Source organism: Drosophila nasuta, chromosome 3 (assembly GCF_023558535.2).
Source record: "Drosophila nasuta strain 15112-1781.00 chromosome 3, ASM2355853v1, whole genome shotgun sequence".
NCBI lineage: Eukaryota > Metazoa > Arthropoda > Insecta > Diptera > Drosophilidae > Drosophila > Drosophila nasuta.
In genome coordinates, this window is record NC_083457.1 from 24,307,862 (window position 1) to 24,327,703 (window position 19,842).

General features: G+C 39.3%; 6 protein-coding genes across 11 annotated transcripts in view; 5 read left to right on the forward strand and 1 right to left on the reverse strand.

Moving 5' to 3' along the window:
- The window catches only part of LOC132789468 (cyclic nucleotide-gated cation channel beta-3), an 86,445-nt gene that overhangs the window by 41,621 nt on the left and 24,982 nt on the right, over positions 1 to 19,842 (reverse strand). For all 6 annotated transcript variants that reach the window (XM_060797511.1, XM_060797510.1, XM_060797509.1 and 3 more), the window contains exon 2: positions 7,044 to 7,474. In XM_060797511.1, the coding sequence (XP_060653494.1) occupies positions 7,044 to 7,269 (226 nt within the window). In that variant the 5' untranslated portion in view covers positions 7,270 to 7,474. The remainder of the gene's footprint in view (positions 1 to 7,043; positions 7,475 to 19,842) is intronic.
- Positions 10,482 to 11,220, forward strand: LOC132792353 (uncharacterized). Its single transcript, XM_060801683.1, has 2 exons — positions 10,482 to 10,636; positions 10,698 to 11,220. The coding sequence occupies exons 1-2, from the start codon at positions 10,586 to 10,588 to the stop codon at positions 11,136 to 11,138; spliced, it is 492 nt and encodes a 163-aa protein (XP_060657666.1). The 5' UTR covers positions 10,482 to 10,585; the 3' UTR covers positions 11,139 to 11,220.
- Positions 11,215 to 11,893, forward strand: LOC132792354 (uncharacterized). The gene is made up of 2 exons (XM_060801684.1): positions 11,215 to 11,478; positions 11,602 to 11,893. Exons 1-2 carry the CDS (start codon positions 11,301 to 11,303, stop codon positions 11,742 to 11,744), a joined length of 321 nt encoding a protein of 106 aa, XP_060657667.1. The 5' UTR covers positions 11,215 to 11,300; the 3' UTR covers positions 11,745 to 11,893.
- Positions 12,126 to 12,924, forward strand: LOC132792352 (uncharacterized). Its single transcript, XM_060801682.1, has 2 exons — positions 12,126 to 12,289; positions 12,343 to 12,924. The coding sequence occupies exons 1-2, from the start codon at positions 12,233 to 12,235 to the stop codon at positions 12,817 to 12,819; spliced, it is 534 nt and encodes a 177-aa protein (XP_060657665.1). The 5' UTR covers positions 12,126 to 12,232; the 3' UTR covers positions 12,820 to 12,924.
- On the forward strand, positions 13,530 to 13,973 carry LOC132788110 (calmodulin-like). The gene has a single exon (XM_060795429.1). The coding sequence runs from the start codon at positions 13,530 to 13,532 to the stop codon at positions 13,971 to 13,973; it is 444 nt and encodes a 147-aa protein (XP_060651412.1).
- On the forward strand, positions 18,392 to 19,129 carry LOC132791013 (uncharacterized). The gene is made up of 2 exons (XM_060799787.1): positions 18,392 to 18,538; positions 18,592 to 19,129. Exons 1-2 carry the CDS (start codon positions 18,485 to 18,487, stop codon positions 19,048 to 19,050), a joined length of 513 nt encoding a protein of 170 aa, XP_060655770.1. The 5' UTR covers positions 18,392 to 18,484; the 3' UTR covers positions 19,051 to 19,129.

A 19,842-nucleotide genomic window follows, 5' to 3' on the forward strand; every position in this document is an offset into this window, starting at 1 on the left:
ATCGCTATAGTAGTACATTTGAAATATACCATATACCATTCAAAACCTACCAGATTCTTAACTAAAGCAGCTAAGATCCGACTGCAACAGACTTTTTTTTGCCATACAATATTAAAAATACTTTGCGATATACAATATTAATTTAATAGCAAATGACTAATATATACCAAAAGGTATATTTTTTGGTATATCAATATCTTATTACATTCCAAATATACTATAGAATAAAAAATATCTCACCAATACAGCTAAATACCCTATGGGTAGAGGGTATAAGAACAAAAGACAGTTTGCTTGAAGCCAAGTATTTACGTGGCAAAGTTTAAAGTAAATATCATTAGAAAACTTTTTGGCCGAACTTTAGTTTATATATTATTTGAAACTTAACAAACTTTTGCATCATTTAATATCGAATAGTTGAATGCTTAGAAACTCATTTCTTTTGTGCCAGTCGCAGATGTTCGCTGTTTCTAAGCTTTAATTCAATTAAAACTTGTGCCAAAAATTTCATTTCTCAGGCACATTTATCATGGTAACCATTCTTTTTCCTTTTTTTGCGCAAGCTAAAATTAGTTTTCTCTCTTTTTTTTTAGAATTTATTGCCCTTCTACACCTTGTGTATTTTATTTGCTCTATACGGTTAGTTAAATTTTTGATTAAATTAAAGCTAACAAAGGATTTTAGTTGAATAATATTTTTAAGCTACTCAGTTTGCATTTCATTTTAGATAATTAATTGTCGTCGTTTGTTTGCTCGTCTTGCTCTTAAGAGCTAAACATTTATTTGCATAGCAAAGTTTTCTGTTTGATTGCATCTCTTGTGTCATTTTGTTTAATGTAATACCGCTCGTAATTCCATAGCAACTGCAGATCAGCTTCAACTGCATATCGTTTGAGTTCTTTGTGCATCCATTAAAAGGCAGAGCTCCCTTCTCTCACCTCCCCTCCAGCTACTTAACCAACTGCAAAGGGCCAAAGCGTTGGTAATTTTTTTTAATGCTGCACTTTAACTGATAAGTCAACTACTTCAAAGCACATCACATCCATGGCCGACTCTTTTCTTTGCTTTCCACTTTTTTAATGCCATGCATAAAAGGCAGAGTATGGTGCGGCATCTTCTCTGTGCCGTTTGTGGCGCCACAACAGAGCATCAACTGGTCGCTTATACTCTCTAAGCGCTGGCTTACAAATTCTGTCTATCTCGCTGGGAGTTTTCTTTTGCCAACACCTAGGCAACTGGCAACAGCCAACTGGCAGTTGGCAGCTCGCCTGGCTGTCTGCCAGTCTGTCGGCCTCATCTACCTGCCGCCCGTGTTTGCCGCACAGATGGCATTTGTAATTGCATTACTGGGGCCGACAAAGCAAAATCTTTTGAAAGCGTTTGCTTACGTATACTATATATCTATGTGGGTGGATGTGTGTGTGCCAACTTTAAGTGCCCCTTTGTGCCGCTCTCTCTTTATACTGCTGCCACTTTTAGCTGTAGCTAACTCGCTCTCTGTCTCTCTCTCTGTTTCACTTGTTTCGTGCTGCAACATTGTGGCCAGCAAACGCGGCGTATACGCAACACGGTGCTACGTGTCGCCAGCTCGTTTGGCTCAAACGCAAATGACAATTAAAATGCAGCCGTGAGCCATTTGCACTGCAGCAGCAGCAGCAGGCGGCGCCCTCTTGCTGCAACATTGTGGCAATCCGAAACGCTGGCAACTATTTTTGAAAGCAAATGTCCAGTTGCCGCCCCTCGTTTCCTCAGCTCAGAATGGAACTTTGTGCGCATTGCATTACTGCGATTTCCATTTAACGAGAGAGAGCGAAAAGCGCCAAAGAAAGAGAGATGGAAATTGAGAGCAACGCTCAACTGAGTGCTATCAAATTGGTAAACTAATATGACGAACAATGTAAACGGGACGGACGGAGGAGGAGGGTTAAAGATTGCTTTTTATAATTGAAATGCTTGAGTTACTGAAACTCAACCGAACCGCAACTAATCGAACTCGCTGGTCATTAAACTATGCAAACTTGCAGCAGCAGCCATGAGTCAGAAGTTGAAAGTTGGGTTTACAGACTCCACAGACTACAGACAGTTTGCAGTTGAGGTAAGAAGCGATTGCCACCTGATAACTGGGCTTATGCATACGTATATTCTAATTAAAATTTGTGTGCCAGGTGGTAAATAAAACTAATTATATATGCGCACAATTTACAGGCCGAGGATGAGACGGTGGACGAGGAAAGGGACGAAGAGCCTTTAAAACGAACGTCGGCTTGGCAAATGGAAAAACTTTGCCAGCAATTCAGCTATGTCTGTTGCTGAAGTTCTGGCTAAAGCTGACAACGAAAACAACCAGAACAATAACAACCGCAACGGGGGCGTGCAATAAAAAAAAAAACACATACACATACAACAGCAACAAAAAACTTTGCACAAAACTTTGACGTTGTCCAAGCTTTGCCCATGTGGCAGGGCAGCTAAATCAATGATGCAGCTGCCATAAGACCTCTAAGCTCAATTATGGCATGAACAGCTCCATCAAAGCGAGAGGTGTGACATGGGGACGGCAATGGCAACAACAAAAACTAAAAGAAAAAGAAAAGCACAACAACAAGTAAAAGAAGAAGTAGTGGGAAAAGTAGAAGTAACATAGACAAAGACATTCACTTGGCCATTGTTGATGACAAAATCGTTTAGAAGTTTGAGCGAAAAGTCAACCACCATAGAAGAGAAGAGAAAAGAGAGAAAGGAGAGGGTGTCAAGCATGAAGCGCTTTCTAAACTCAGCTCAATGGCTATGTACATCAGATCAATTGACATTGATTAGCGCATCGAGTGAGAGTGCTGACCAAATACCATTGGCACGCTCTCAATCAATGGCAAATTGCATCAAGAGTCGAATGATGATTTCTAATTCGTGTTTGATATTTCAGCATTTATGTCCATTTAATTAAATGACTGTGCAAGTAAAGCAAACGTTTTAAGTGTCCTGTTGCTGTTGATCGATTGCTTTTATTTGCTGCCCAAATAAGTAGGCAATGGCTTTTGAAACAAATTGAATAAACGCGTGATTTTAATGCGATTCAAATGAACATTCAAATTAGAATCTTAATGTTTGTGCTAATTAAAGGACGGCAGCTGATCAATCAAATTTGTTTAATGTCAGCAACGATTCAGGTCGTAATGTCACTACAAATTTACAGTGTAATTGCTATGAGTATTGACGTTTTGTTAATTAAACGAGATGCAAGGCAAAGTATAGTAAATAAACGACAATAAATTGCCTTCCATTCTGTTTGGAATATAGGAAAGCAAATGTTTTTATTTTTTGTAGACAATAAAGTACAAAGTATGTATGACTGCAGGCTATTTAATCTCTTCTATGGCACAACATCCTTTTAAAGCATGCAGGATTTGCTTGAATTTTTTGCTGAATCGAGCATATCCCTTAAGCATGCCTGTTTCAAAGGGCCATAGCTTTTATATTCTGGCATTTTAATCTCTGGCAGCGGGAGCTTTCTATTTTTATCCATTTTACATATATTTTAGTAATGCACAAGCATGAAATTGGGGAATTAGATTGTTCATTTATTGGCGCCTATTTTGCTTTTAAAAATTTCATAGCTGCTTTTTGTCAGCTGTGTGTAAGTCAAATTCAATTTAGCGATGCTATGGCAAAAAAAACTTTGATCAAAGCCATGGCCAAAAATGCCATTGTCAATGTACAAAATACACACACATAGACTCACACTTACTCGCAGCATTATATAGTCTCTAAAGAGCAATATGAGGATATGAATAGCCAAAAAACAACTGCAAAAAACAGAAAGAAAAAACGAGCAAAACATCCCAAAAGTTGAGAACTTTCTTCGCTTTTTTCGGCTATTGCTTTTGCTGTGGTTGTGGCAGCAATACCCTGTATTTTGGAGTGTGTAGAGCGTGTTGCATATCTTAAATATTTAGAGACTTTATATATATTTAGAGACTTTAATGATATATTGCTGGCTGTTATGGAAAATTCCTGCAGCGCAACTCGTATTCTATATTTGGGCTTGTTTTATGAGCATGTGGAACGTTAAAGCATGCATTTGGATATAAACAACTTAACAGTCATTAAATTCAAGCTGCCATGCGATAAATGTCAATAGCAAGGACTGAAAAACTTTGCTCTTAAGCGTGCAAACAGAGAGTGTGAGAGAGAAAGAGAGGTAGAAGGGAAATGTGCATGTGTTATTATTCAGTGCAGCTGAAGTCATTAAATGCATTGCACATACGCCATGTTGACCCGCATTTTATGTATCACTGTTGTCCGACAAATTACGTTCATTTGCTTACGAATATGTGGCCAACAAATGGAATGCGACAACTACAACAATCGTTTCATATAAATCTCATTTGTCGATGCAAGGCGAGGGGAGGCGAGTTCGGGACAGGACAAGTCGAGGCTTTGTCTGATTCGTTGCTCGTTAGGAGCACAAATGGTAAACGAAATGCGGATTTATGGGACGCACAATGATAAATTGAATTTCACTCAAAATTAACTGTAAGCCAAAGTGAACGTGCCACACCGCAATCAACAACAACAGCAGAAATACAGCAGTAGCAACAACTTGGAAGAAAAATGGTCGCAACATATGCGGCCTATAAAATGTGACAAGCAAACCGCAAAACAACCTACGGAGTTTGGCTTTTGCTAAGACAACGCTTTGCCTTTGTACAAATGTATTCACACACACACACAAATATATTTATATATATCTATCTATGTGTGTGCGCCGACCACAAGGCAACAACTTACTGTGCAGCAGCCTGACTGGCAATGAAATTAGAGCGAGACTGAGGCTGAGGCTGAGGCTGAAACTGAGGCTGAGCTCCTTGTCCTGGCAATTGTCTAAGCATATTTGTCATTTGATTGATTTATTTTGCTTGCCATTCAAAAGACACTCAGCACACAGCACACACTACACAGCACTACAAACTCTCTGGCAACAGGCAACTTGCGACATGCGACAGGCCACAGGCCCAAACTGACTTGTGGCTCAATTGTGACAGACAGCCGAGGACCCAAGCTGCAGAAACAGATACAGAGTAGTGTGCCGGGATATACAGGATATACAGTATAAAGTATGGCAGTCTACCTACTGCGCAAAGTAGCCGCAGCTAAGGCGCTTTGTCAAATCACAGCAGCGTTCACACATCACGTAACACGTGAGATTGAGAGGATGCCCAAAGAAAGGATACGCTGCAGATAGGCAATGTCGCCTTTAATCAATTGCAATCATTTAAAATGTACGAGAATTTATGTATATATGTTAGATATATATGGTAAATTTACCAAGAAGACCAATACTTTATTGAAATTCTTATATACATAACTCTAGTTTTTTATATATGTATATTAAAGGTCAAAGTTTTACCTTTGAATGTATTGAAATTGAAAGTAAATATATAATTCTTTAAAATATATTTGAATGCATGTGTTAACTTTGGAAGTCTAAGTTGTAGCTTTAAATTAATTGCAATTGAAAATTAAGAATGCTTTAAAATATATTTGTGGCAAATATTATGCCGATTTAAAAACCAATTCTTTATTCAAAATCTGTTATGCTTAACATTGGATTATTGCATAATAAATAAGTTTAGGTTGTTGCTTTCAATCCATTCTTCATAAAAAGTTAGTTGGTGTATAACTTTAGACTTTTATTGTGTTTATTATAAAAATAAAGGAGATTTAATTGAGAGCGAATAATTATGGAAAATATATTTCGCTTGGTCTGCTTCAGATTTGCAGAGCAGTTCTTCGTATGTATTCCTTCTTTTAATATTTCTCATATATTCTATGCTTTATAAGTCAAAGTTAAGTCTGAATTTGAATACATTATGTGAAAAGTTTGCATGTGTTATATTATTTTAAGAAATATCTGCAAGTTGAAACTTTTCAACTTTTCACATATTGTTTAAGTTAAGCACTCGACTTCACTATATAGATCGATTTTCATTAGTTGTAAGCATAGTTTCACTCGACTTAAAAGTTCAAAGATAGATGAACTTTACAACGCGCTCTTTTTATGGTTTGTGCAGGGTATGCTAAGGAAAGGTGAAAGGTGACTGTCGAAACTGTTGCCTTTTCAGAGATTCTCATAACTTAATCCGCTACAGCGATTCGAGCTGAGCGAGCAGTGAGCTGTAAGCCAAGAGCAGAGTGAGCTGTGGGATAACTGCTGATGGCATTAAAGTTGTGCCATTTGCAAGTCATTCAACTGCATTAAATATGCAAATGGAATGTCATCATTTGGCGCACCTTTGACTGCAGTTTCGCTTTTGGCTGGGCTTTGTCTAAGCATTTCTCTTCTGGCCATTATCCCCAATGTCAATCAATGGCGAAGAGAAACTTGCAACGTGTTTGCAACCTCCGAACTCCGCCAGATACTCGTATAACATATTTTAAATGCAAAAAAGGTCATTGTGGAGCATTAAAGAAAGCAGAGGATGAAGTATATAAGGGGGGAGAATGGTATTAAGAGACTGAGGGAAAATGGCCGCAAACAAAGGCAAAAGAGACCAAAAGCGAACTAGCTACAGTTGCTTCTATATGTTTGTGTGTGTGTTTCTGTATGTGTATGTGTGTGTGTCATTGACACTACAAAACTTGATAAGCATTAGCTATGGATACATATCTGATAAAGATGCGACAAATGAGAGTTCTACACAAAGAATGCGACAGCATGCAGAGCAGTGTGGAAATACTCGGGGGTGGTAAGGGGTGAGTGAGGTGGTGGGGGGTGAGGAGGGTGTGTGGAGGACCAGTTCACAAAGTTTAGTTTGCCAATAGTGGATTTTGGACTACGTGGTTTCTGATTCTGATTTTTGCTGCTTGTGCTTTTGGTTGGAAAGATGACTACAAAAAGTACTTAAACAATTTATTTTTTATATTCTTTGCTTTGGGTTAGGGCTGGCAACTATATAAATATGTATATATATATAGTCTGTATATAGAGGGTGTGAGTTGGGTGGTTGGTAAATGAAAATTGTGTGAGCACACGCTTCACCTACCTGTTGAATAGAGGGCCACAGCCGCGGCGTCGTTGTTGTTGCCAATGCAGCCGCCATAGGAGAAATGATGGCTGGTCGAGCCGGTGCCGGAGACAACGGCTATTTCATCCAGCTCATGTCCTGGCGATGTGCCGGCGGATACCAGACGCGTTGACGATGTGGCCGAGTTGCCCTGCGAGTTCTTGCGTCCACGTAACGAGAGCACCAGTCTTTTGGCTGTGGACATGCCCACAGCACCGGATGCTTGCGCCTCCTCCTTCTCCTTCTTTTTTGCACTCACAACCTGCTTGTTGCTTGTTGTACCTTACTTGCTTGCTGACTGGCTGACTTGCTGCTGCTGTTGTTGTTGTTGTTGTTGTTGTTGTTGTGTCGTATATTATGTCCTTGAGGCGCTTTTGAGATGGCTGAATGCTTGACTGCCTGCTGGCGCTCTGCAAATGCAATGAGAAATTGAAATGGAAATGAAAAACTTTTTCAACTTTTTCAATATTTGCTAAGCGAAACGAACGAACGAACGAGCCAAGCGAGCGAGCAACAATACTATATCTAGGAGGAGTCCTGCTATTTATATCCTTAATAATTTAGCAGAGCTTCAAAGAAATATGTTAATTTTGGTACGACGATGCGACTGAGCTTGGGAATTTTCATTTTTATGCGTCGTCGCTGAATGTCGAGTGCGCCACTGAACAGCACAATCTTAAATTATGCAAATGCTTGCAATCAACGCTTAAGCATTTGCCAGCAACAGCAACAAAACACAACAACGACGACAACAGAATAAAAGAGAGAGAGTACGAAACCGAGCACACACACAAAATGATTGCGACATGAAAAATATGCCCGCAATATTAGCATATAAGAGTTCGGTATCAGCTGCGCGAGTGTTGCGAGATCCGAAAGGAGAGCCGCCTGCAGGAAGTGCGGGAATCTGGCCAGCCAACACAGTCAGCATCCAGCAGCAAAGAGCCACCAGCCGCCAGCCACATACAAAGCCGCTTAGGCACACACACACACATACACATCACTCGTATACAGAAAAATAGGCAACAAATGGTATACCCGAAAATAAATAAAAAGCAAGCAAGCAACTGTCAGCTTGTCAGTCACACGGTCCCCAGCTCGAACAGTCGAGTTGCCTTATCAATTTAATATTTAATAAGCCGTGCGACGCATAAAGAAATGCCAAAAAAAAGAAAAAAAACGAGAGGAACCAACACGAAATTCATTTGAGTGTAAAGTTGATAACATGATGCCGCATGCCACATGCCACATGCAAGCTCAATGCAAAATTTAGAGATTCCGATAACGATTACCATTTTCCGATTACGATTACTTCCGTAAGGGCAAACAACCCCCCGGGCTATAGTGCGTATACGCAATATATATATGCATATAATATGAAAATGTTTATATTAGCTTGACGCGTTCACGTTGTTTGACTTTAAATTGGTATGACTTTAAACTCCTAGCCTAATGTGCTTCCCTCTTACACCCGCATACACACACTCGCACACACACACACACACACATGTGCCACTTGACATTCGTACGTGACGAATAACAAATTTGAGAGATTTGCTGCACTTTGATTGAATGTTGGCGTCGCTAAGCCGCAGAGAGCCCAAAGCCAAATATGATTTATGAGCCACACCACACACCATATTGTACTATGGGATGCTCGCCTAATTTGTGGGCGTGGCCGGGGGAGATAGAGGCAGTTTGTTGCCGCAGTGCATCAAAATGCTTATGGATCAAGTTATTGCATATCCGATTTCGATGGCATGCAAAGTTTTCGCATACCCAAAGAAAAAGTGATAAAAAATAATAATGTACAGGAACAGATCCTATGTGTGTATGTGTGTGTGTGTTACCTGGCCAAAGCCAAAAGGCAATCAAGTGTTGCCAAAACTATGCAAACATGAAAATTGCCAAAAGCTACCCAATGCAACCAGCTTTCAAATACAAAATCCAAGTTGAGACAGCCAGAGACAGGTATACAAAACCAGAGAGCAAGAGAGAGAGAGAGAGAGAGTGAGTGAGTGTGTGGTGAGCGAGAGGTGAGCAAGAGGTGAGAGCATAGCAGATTGCGGACAATTGTTTGCGTTGTGCAAGTGTCAACAGCATTTGCAATTCCGTTAAATTTTTACCTCTTTGGGGTTTGTCAACGCTTCGCTGGCTTGCTGTTCTTGCATACCCTGTAATTTGATCGCAGTTGCAGTTGCATGCATTTGTCAGCGATTTGCCTCTATGGATATCTAAAACAGAGTATACTCAAGTCCAGCTCATTGTATTCTGAGTGCTTTTCAATTTTGTTGTTACACATTGTATGTGTGTGTTTGTCTGTCACCGCGTGTGTGTGTGTGTGTGTGTGTGTGTGTGAAAATATGGTAATATTTTTTTTATATATTTTTTTTCGTTCTCTTTTTTTATGGCTCCTATTTTACTATGTGTGCCCTGTGGCAGCAGCTGGAATACGAGTGTGGCTATAAAAAGCGCTTATATTTATTTCAATATGCATTTCAATTGAAAGTTTAGTCAATATTATTACTATTGCAGCGCTTATGTGGCCCGCGGGCCTTCGATAGGGCTTTCCAATTGCCGATGCAAATGCAAATGCAATTCAATACAATTAAATTGAATCGCATTCAATTTTCCCATTTCACAATTTTCACAATTTTTTGACTGTCAACATTGGCATTGCGTTCAGTTTTTTCGCATTTCTGCCACTTGGCTAATTAAAGCATATCTTTTATAGATGATGGGAAGGGGAGGGGAGGAATGTGACTCCAATTGCGAGTGTCGAGCATCAAAATGATGGTCAGCATTTGTCCATCTCTTGTGACAGCGGCGACTAAAAAATGAAGCGCCATCAATCTCGCGGCTGACATCAGCAGCAGCAGCAGCAGAAGAAGAGACAAGAGGAAGGCGACAGCGATGTTCGAGCATAGAGAGAAAAAGGCAACTAATTACTGAGCTGATGACAGTGGCTCAGCTGGAAGGGTTTCGGTTTTCGCAGATTAAGCTTCTGATATTCTAAGCCAACACACAAAAAATGCGAAAAGGAAACTTGACAAATGCCGCTGACTAAATACCCTTTTTTATACTTAATACAAACTTGGCAAATTTTTCTATCTTATCAGGTTGGGATACTTTTTTTTTAAAGAGTAGTAAACCACGTATCAGATTATGCCAAGTGCACATTTTTTAGTGGACTGTAACCACATCTAAAGCACTGACAATTTCCCAAGCTAATGGAGCGCTATTTTACTCGCATCTTAATTGCATTTTACTTTTATTTATAATTGCGCTACAAAATTTATTTGTTTAAGCAAATAAATATTTCATTTCTAAAAAAATATTTTAATTTATTATATATAATTTAATTCCTTTCAATTTAAATAATTCTCCTCAAACTTTTATTGCTGGGAAAGCATTGACTTCTAAGTTAGAAATCGTGTTTTAAAAACTTAACGTTTTAGTAAACACTTAAACACTAACAAAAGAAAACAAAAAAAATATAATTTGTGTTTTATTCTAGCAATATGAGCATAAATTTAGTATTCCTGATCGGTTTGAGCTTATTAATTACACTGGTAAGTGCTGAATTAAGCCAGTATTCACCTTTACAATATGGTTTGTGGTTTTCTTTCACAGTCACAACTACAGTACATTAATGCCAGAAGTCTGGCCACTAAAGTCAATTTAACAAACCAAAATAATGCCATCAGAATGAATACTACTGAACAGCAAAACAAGAACAATCAAACTAAATCCCTGGCGATATTCAAACCGATATCGAGCAATGCATTAACTCACATTGTGCGGAAGACGCGAGAGGCTGAAGTAAATTTGGCTGTTGACTTCAATACGATGCATCAACACTGCGATCTGGATCAAAATCGAGTGTCTGTCATCATCGATATGTTAATGAACCATTGCATTGAAATCTATAACAAGCGATACGAGAGCGAGGGATATTATCGCCTCTACAAAACCTTTCAGCTGGAGGCGTTCTTCTTTGGCCAGTATTATGAGCGCATTAAACGCTTCGAGGTTAATCCGCATTCTTGGGACTACTCGGAAGCTTACATATAGATGTATATATATTTAAATTAATTGCTTAGCAGGCTGTGATATTTCTGCGTAGAATTGTGAAATAATAAATGTTTAAAAAATAGTGATGTAGTTCCTTTCAGATATAGTATTGTAATAAGTTTGGGTTTTAGCTTGCTGCAAAATTTTGTAAGTGTAATTATTATGGATCCTTCATCAGAGGAACTACAGGAGTTTGAGCGCGCATTCCATATGATAGACCAAGATCGAGTCGGTTCCTTTACGAGTAAAGATTTGGGTATTTTTATGCGTAATCTGGGCATGAAACCAATTGAGGGCGATTTACAGTCGATGATCAATGAAATTGATTTGGATGGCAATGGTACGGTTGAGTTTTCCGAGTTCCTTCTCGCAATGTCAATCAAAATGTGTCAAATGCCCAATGACGATGAGCTTCGCGAGACCTTTCGCATCTTTGACAAAGATAACAATGGCTTTATTACAGCAGGTCAAATTCGTGGTGTATTCCTAGAGCTAAATACGAATCTGAACGACGAAGAGATTGATGAAATCTTACGTGAAGCAGACAAGGATGATGATGGAGTGGTCAGCTTGGAAGATTTCTCCAAAATGATGTACACTAGGTGAAAGAGTATCAGATAAATAGCAAAATTCAGATCCAGAATATCTCAAAGTACGCGTAATGAGGAGAAAATAAAAAAATTAAAAGTATTAAGCATTAAAATATGAAATCTATAATAATAATTATTAAAATGTGCAGACTCTTCTAATTTCAATCGTTTATTTTTAATACGTGATAATTTGACCGCTCAATCCAAGCATCAAGCTCTTTATATCCATATTTTTCGCTTATACATATATCAATAAACAAAATGCTTAAGTCGATCAATTATCATCGATCAATATTACAATAATTTCATGGCATAATAATCAAAGCAGTTGTGTTTACAAAATTGTATAGAAAAATGAATTCTGACGTTTGAGAATAAAAATCTGTATCTAGCTAGCATAGCCTTAAAACAACCATAAGATTTTATTATCACTTGTAAATTTCAGTAAACACTTTATGTTAATAATTACGATAAGTATTTGAAAAAGATTCTTTTGGTTCAACTATGAAATTGCACGTGAATTTCGTATACCCGATCCTAATGATCGTCCTTTTTACGCTGGTGAGTGACGAAGCCCGACAAAATCTTCTGGTATATATTGATTTTTTTTATAGTTAAATTTGCAATGCTGTAATGCAAGAAATCTGGGTAATATTGCCGAGGTGGCAGACAACATTAAAGCGAATTCAACAAATCAACAAAATGCCACCGTTGTTGCTGAAAGTTCGGATAAACAAAATAATACCGCATTAATCCAATCAAAGTCACCGAAGACATCGAGCCCAGTGTCGAACACTGCATTAACTCACATTTTGCGCAAGAAACGTGAGACCGAACCCGTAATGCCCTTCGATTACGATACCATGCACTTGGGATGCGATATGGATCAGGGTGGCCTAATCAATATTATTGCCGCATTTCCGAATCATTGCATTTGGGTTTGGAACAATCGATTCGTGCACGAAGGTTACTATCGCGTCTTTAAGACCTATCAGTTAGAGGCCTTCTTCTTTGGCCAATATTATGAGCGCTTGCGTCGATTCGAGGTGGATCCGCACACCTGGGACTACAGTTCAATTGGTAAATGGTAAAATGGTCTCTCATCGCATGGCGAATTGAACAAAATTTATTTATTTGCTGAGCAGATTCTGCTCAATCTATCTTAAATAATAAATGTAATATTGTTAAGGCAAGAATGTGTATTATTACAACACAACTAAATGAGGGGAAAATGATACGTCAATTTGGAACAGGAATTTCCTAATTTATGGCAGAATATATATATGCAAGATCGCGGTATTATGGTAAAATATATCTAAATCAATATTTCGTATATCGATATAGTACCTAAATATACCATAGAGTACAAAATATACCAGTAAAAGCTAAACAGTGCGGTATTATCGGAGAAATATACCAAATTAATATACGAAAAAATGGAATGAACTAAAAGAAATATTTCGTATATCGATATACTAACAACAATATACCATAGAATAGGAAATATACCGTATAATCAATCCTAAGCCATTACAGTCTCACAATAATATTTTAATGTTTTTACTCCATTGATAGCAGCCTTATTTAAATAGAGCTTTCATACTTTTATCAAAAGTTCACAAGATTTAGCGATATCAAATAACCCAGCAGGCGGGTAATAGAGACTTTCTGATACACAGCCTGAAAAATGGCAGTTTTTCCCAAAATACAAACACATTTCATACTATTACGATAATTTTTTTTAATTTTGACTGTTTCATATAAAATTTTACATAAATAAACTAAATTTGAAGTATTAGAAATGGAATTAAATGATCACGAACGCGAGTCCTTTGAATGGGCATTCTCCTTACTAACCGACGATAAATCTGGCTTCATTACCCAAAAGGAACTCGTTGGGTTTTTGCACGCTTTGGGGAAGACGGCAAGCGAAAGTCAGATGAACGCCATGATCAACGAGGTGGACGAGGATGGTAATGGATTTATCGATTTCAAAGAGTTCGTCACCGCCTTGTCGCGAAAACTGAGTGGAAATCTAGATGATGACGAAATACGCGATACATTTCGGGTGTATGACAAAGATAATACCGGTTTCATTACCGCCGACCAGGTGAAGACCGTATTCTTCGATTTGGATCAGCCGATAGCAGACGACGAGATTGATGAAATGATACGAACCTATGATAGCGATGGCGATGGAATGCTGAACTACGAAGAATTTGTCGAAATGTTGACAACCCGTTAGATTTTTAAGCTCAAATCTCTTTCAATTAAATAACCAATTTGATTTCATCCTTTGTGTGCATTTAATTTTCGAGCATAATGCAAATTTGTTGCTTATCATTGTGTATCGAATTCATTTAAAATTTCCATCGGCTTCCGTTGTGAATTGAGCTTTGAAATTTGCCAAAGTAGACGCATATTTCACGCTTTTTCATTGTTTAGTGCATGATTTATTACTGCCTGCTCAAACGTCATGATAAATGTGTACTCGAAAGCTGTCACATCAATTTATTATATTCGATTTAACACAAGGAGAAAAAACGCAGCTAGCAGATTAATAAATATCTATTTAATTTGAATTTGTGCCCCGAGGCCTGAAATAAATTATCGACCTGCGATTGAGAGCGATTTTTTTCTTTAAATGTACTTTGGATTTTACAAGCACTGAACTCAGTTTATAACTTTTGATTTTAGTTGGGATTATAAATATTTAAAGTCTTTAGCATAAAGTTTTTGCTATTCTTTTATTGCTCTATAATAAAATCACGATTTAATGCAATTGAAATACTTTATAGTTGAGTTTCAGTTTCGTTCAGCATAGAGTGTAATTTATTGAAGCGATTCTTTTTAAGGCACGTGGCATGCAACGCCGCGTGCATTGGGGCAACAGCCACGCACCTGTATTGTAATAGTAAATGCAAATACAAGCACACAATATATGTATCTATGTGTTGTGTATATATGTACATAAATGGAATGGGAACCGCAGTTGCAATTGCGTTACAGTCGTTACATTTTAACGGCGAAACATTAAAAAAGAAATTGTTAAATTGCAGCGTAATTTCAGTGTTGCAAGTTTACTATGCAGCGCAAAATATTGCATGTTTATGCAAGCGTATGAAATGGTTACCAATATGATTTCACTACAATATAGTTTGCTATTTTTGCCGCACACAATTTAGATGATTTCAATGGGGCAAACAGCAGAAGCAGAAGCAGAGGCAGAGCAAACTAACTGACGTGCCACACATATTGTTGCAACTGGCTGGCCGCACAAATATTTAATTGTGCCCTGCTTTGGTGTTTTGTTAATTCTATTACAGTAACTATTTTCCACCCCTTTACTCGCCAGACCACACACACACACACACACACACTATCAGACACAGTTGCCACAGATGCATCACCTGCTCGTCGACCCCGTTGCTGGTGGCTTTGACACGCAACAACTAACCCAACTAACCAACTATCCAGCCACCCGAAACCCAAACTATATCTGGCTAAACTTTATTCCCTTATTTTCGCTCTCTCTCTCTGTCTCTCTCGCTTTCTCTCTTGGGTTCTGTGTCGTCCTTTTGCTCTCAATCTTGAATGCCGATTCGCTCAGCTCTGAACTGGCAAACGTTGTGCACGAGTTGCAATTTATAACTGCACAGACGTGCATATCCTCACACACTCACACTCTCGCACACACACACACACATACACTTACTCATCACACACATACACACTTGCATACAATAGCCGGCAGCACATAAACATTTTTGTTAGCTGCGCTTTAGTTCAACGCTGCTTCGCCTTTGTGTCGAGGCGCCAGCATCCGCGTTCCCATTCTCCACCAACATCCAACATCCACGTTTGGGATGCACTGTGCCCGCATCCGTGCTCACACACATTCCATGTTCCATGTCCTGCCCGGACTGCTGCTGCTATTATAGTTTTTGTGATCCGACGGAGCGCAAATAAACAAAAGGTTTGCCTCGTGCAAAAAGCAAAACAAAATGAAATACAGCTACAAAAAAAGAATGGCGAATTTAAATGCACGCAAAGAGCATGCCCGACTGCCAAATACCCTGCAATACTCAGGCTTTCTTCAAAGGTAAAGAATAACACTGTTTGGGAACTCTCAATTGTTCTATAGGTACAATAGTATTATGGCTACTAGCGATAGTATTATCGGTACAATAATTCTATCTGTAATATAGTACTGTGGTTAGCTTAGGCGTTGTCAAGTAGTCATCAATAGTAATCGATATTTCTATCGATAGCACTTTACCTCTAGAAAGAATCCGTGAATTTATTGCGTCATTTTGTTAATAAAGAGATTGAGCAAATATTCTTATTCTAAATACAAATTTTGTATACAACTTTTTTAAATATCATTAATTTAATGTACAATTGAAGTTCTATGTTATGCTTTCGTATTTTATGTTTACCAACTCATAAAATAGTCTTTTTTACCAATAACTATCAATCGTTGATCAATCGAATATCAATAGTACTTTACTTTCTACGCCTAGTCGAAACCACTCTCCCCACGACCAGCACATATCCAGGGTGTACAAAAGAAAGGCAAGTGTGAGCTGCCTAGCGCCTGAGCACTTGGAGTGCAGCATCTTTAGCTGGCAGCAAATGTTGCTGACGCAGGCGAAAATATATGCTATCCTGGCAGATTTAGGCATTTGCAACCGGCTTGTTGTGGCAAGCAAGCAGGCAAGCCAACAACTGCAACTGCAAGAGGCAAATAAAAACAACTAAACTGGAGCTTTGCCGAGATTATTAATCAATGGCCAGCCAGCGAGCAAGAAAGATTGGCAACGAGAAACGAGAGCACTACATACAAGAATGTAGAGTGCAGTCAACTAAGGAGATTTGTTTGGTTGCCACACATGTTGTAAAATTGAAGTGGCAAGCGGACAACAGCAAACGGCCTGCCTTTGACCGCCTTCAACTTAATTGAATGCAAAATTAACTATTAAGCCATTTACCGCCGCCTGCTGCTGCTGCTGTCTGTTACTTCCTTACCACGCTGGACGTGCAACGTGCTTTAGATGCCAACACTGTGACCACAAACAGCCCAAACAGAACACACACACACATAGTGGTGTGCATTGTATTGCCGTTTAATTGAAATTTACTTAAAGTTTACTGCATTCGCTTAATGAAGTTGCATTTCAACGCAACGTACAACAAAATAATTTTCCCATAAATTTTAGACGACACAAAATGAAAAATTCAATTTGCTGCCTCTGTGTGTGTATGTGTGGGTGCGTGTTTGGATTTTATCAGCAGGCCTGGTCTGTGGCTATGTGTGTGTGTGTGTGGTTACTGTGCCCGTTCAGGCTGCTTCTGACAGCTGCCTTCCTCCCCTTCCGCCCCTCGTTCAGCTTTCACCAGCCATCAGGCGTGTCAAAACAATTGTCATTCATTCCCAGCTTGTCTGTAGTTCGCTCCAACTCCAACTCCAGTTCGAGCCACGACTCCCATCTCCAATGCATGGTATGCCTTTGCAATTATGGCCCAGTGACATGTGTTAACAGGCAGCAGCCAGCGGGCAGTAACCAGGGGAGTACAAGGAATGAGCAGGAGGACGGGAACGAGAACGAGGACTCATTGCAATGCGTTTAACATTTCCGTACAGATATTTTGCCCATTTCCAGCAGCCTTTTCAGGCGCTCGTCGCCGTCTCCTCGCTTGCAGGCGCTCTTTTCGGCATGTTGCGTATACGCCGCGTTTTATCGCATCTGAAATCAATATCAATAGCCCAGGGGAGGCAATGGTTATGAGTGCTGTGCTGTGCTGTGCTGTGCTGTCTGCTGTCTGCTGTTAGCGAACCTGACGCCTTGATTACTGCTGTCATATTATTTTCACACTTGAAATGTGCTGCCATATCCCGTGTACAGAGGATATATATATCGATCTGCAAGCTGGTCATTATCAATGCTAGCCATTATGTGCCACTTGGCTGTCACTTTACATGCTCCTCATCGGCCGTGTGGCTTTTCTAATATCCTAGTATCCTTGTCGCTTGTCGCCTGTCGTCGTTCGTCTCTTGACTGTCGCCCTGTCGCCTTGTCATTGCACTCTCACCATGCACCATCCCGCTGTCCGCCCATCAATTGCTTTCGCTATTCCATTTTTTTTTTCGCTTTTTTGCTTTTGCTTTTACTGTGCTTCTTTCAGTTCACTTCTTTCTTGTTGTCTCGCCACATGGCGTGGGTAATTGATGCCGCATCGAGCTGTGCGGGTCTGCGTGTGTGTGGGTTGAGTGTGTGTGCGGGTGTGTTGTTTGTTATCAATTTTCGCCTGGTAAACATGTTGGCCATAATTTGCAAGTGCACATCGTTTGGATCGGCTAAAACTTCGTTTAACTTTACTAGCATATAAACCAAACATGGCCAGCATATAAATATACACACACACACACAGCCTACATACATACATATATGGAAAGCTATCTAACAATAGAAACCGCCCACAACCAGCAGCAGCGTTTACAGAATGACAAAAAGTTTCTCACAGAAGTTTTGGGGCACATCCAAGAGCTGGCAGATAATTTCAAAAGTTAATCCCGTTAGGTAATTAACTAAATTTTATGTATAAATGTGCGGTAGTACATATAGAATTATTTGCGTTCTGCGCTCATTAGAAACTTTACTCAGATAACATTGACTTTTCAGCTCTCACATTATTTCAAACTCGAATTTATTGACACGAAATACATTACAGACAGACACAAGTTTTTATTTAATTATGCTGCTTGAAAATGCAGTTTATGGGCTACTTCTGATTCAATTCATTGCATTGGTAAGTACATAACTGCGTAAGTATTCTTCATTGCAATTCTGATTTCATTCCAGTCACATTTGCCATATGGCAATGGCAAAACCCTGGCAGACAACGTCGCAGTGCTAGATGCAACTGAAGCCATGCGAAGCAACTCAACTGTGCAGCCACAAAATGCGACCACAGTGAATACAACTAGCACAGAAATTAAGCAAAGTGTGGAGGCTACGATAATACTTTCCACCTCAAAGTCTAAGCATGTGCAGCATATTAGGCGTAGGCGTGAATATGAAGCCACGATTCCATACGATTTTCACACAGCGCATATGCCGTGTGATATCGATTCACCTCACATCCTGCGATATATCGAGACGTTTCCCAATCAATGTATTTGGATGGTAAACGTACGATATCAACACGAGAATCTGTATCGCATTTTCAAGCTCTATCAATTAGAAGCACATTTCTTTGGTCAGTACGCTGAGCGCTTGAAGCGCTACGAAGTTGATCCACATTATTTCGTCTACTCATAAATTTGCTTAAGCACAACATAATATAACATAAATATACAAATAAAATATGCAAGCAATTTACTAATTGCATTAACGATCATTCGATTTCTTTCATTGCTAATGGCCACAATCAATCAAAAAATTGCGCCTTCGTTAAATTTATTTATCCAAAAGCAAATGAGGTGTTTCGCTTAAGTGATTCGGCGAGTGGGTTTTTCATCTGACAATTCGCATAACATTTGTGTAATTTGTAATTTCGTGGATCATCAATCAGCTGTCGGCAGCTGACGATGCTCTGCGATTTCTCTCACAGTCATCCTCCCACACACAGACACACATATACACACAAGCACACAACCAGAATGAAATAAAGAAGAAACTTCGAATCAAACTTAACGCATTGATTTATCGATGAGTTGCCAAAATGAAAAGAGCGAAAAGAGAATGAGAAACGAAGGCTGAGGCGAGGAAATGGAAAGAAAAGTTTGCCTTCAATCTAATTAGAGGCATTTTAGTGGCCACACCCAAGTGCAGTCTAGTCTCTGCACACGTTTGCATTTTCAACAGCAAGCAGCAAAGCAGCAGCCAGCCATGAAAAATGTTGCCTTTATGGCGTCTTCCTGCTTCCGGTTTCCTGAGACAAACTGCCATCAAGTTAGCGTCGACGTCGACGTCGACGGCAACGTTGTCGGCATCTTTCAACCATGTTTTTTGGCATCGCTTGCTGGCCACATAAATTGCATTTTCCTGACCAAGTTGTGCACGAACTTTACTCCCCAAGTCTGCATATCTAATTGCACAATGTGATAATAT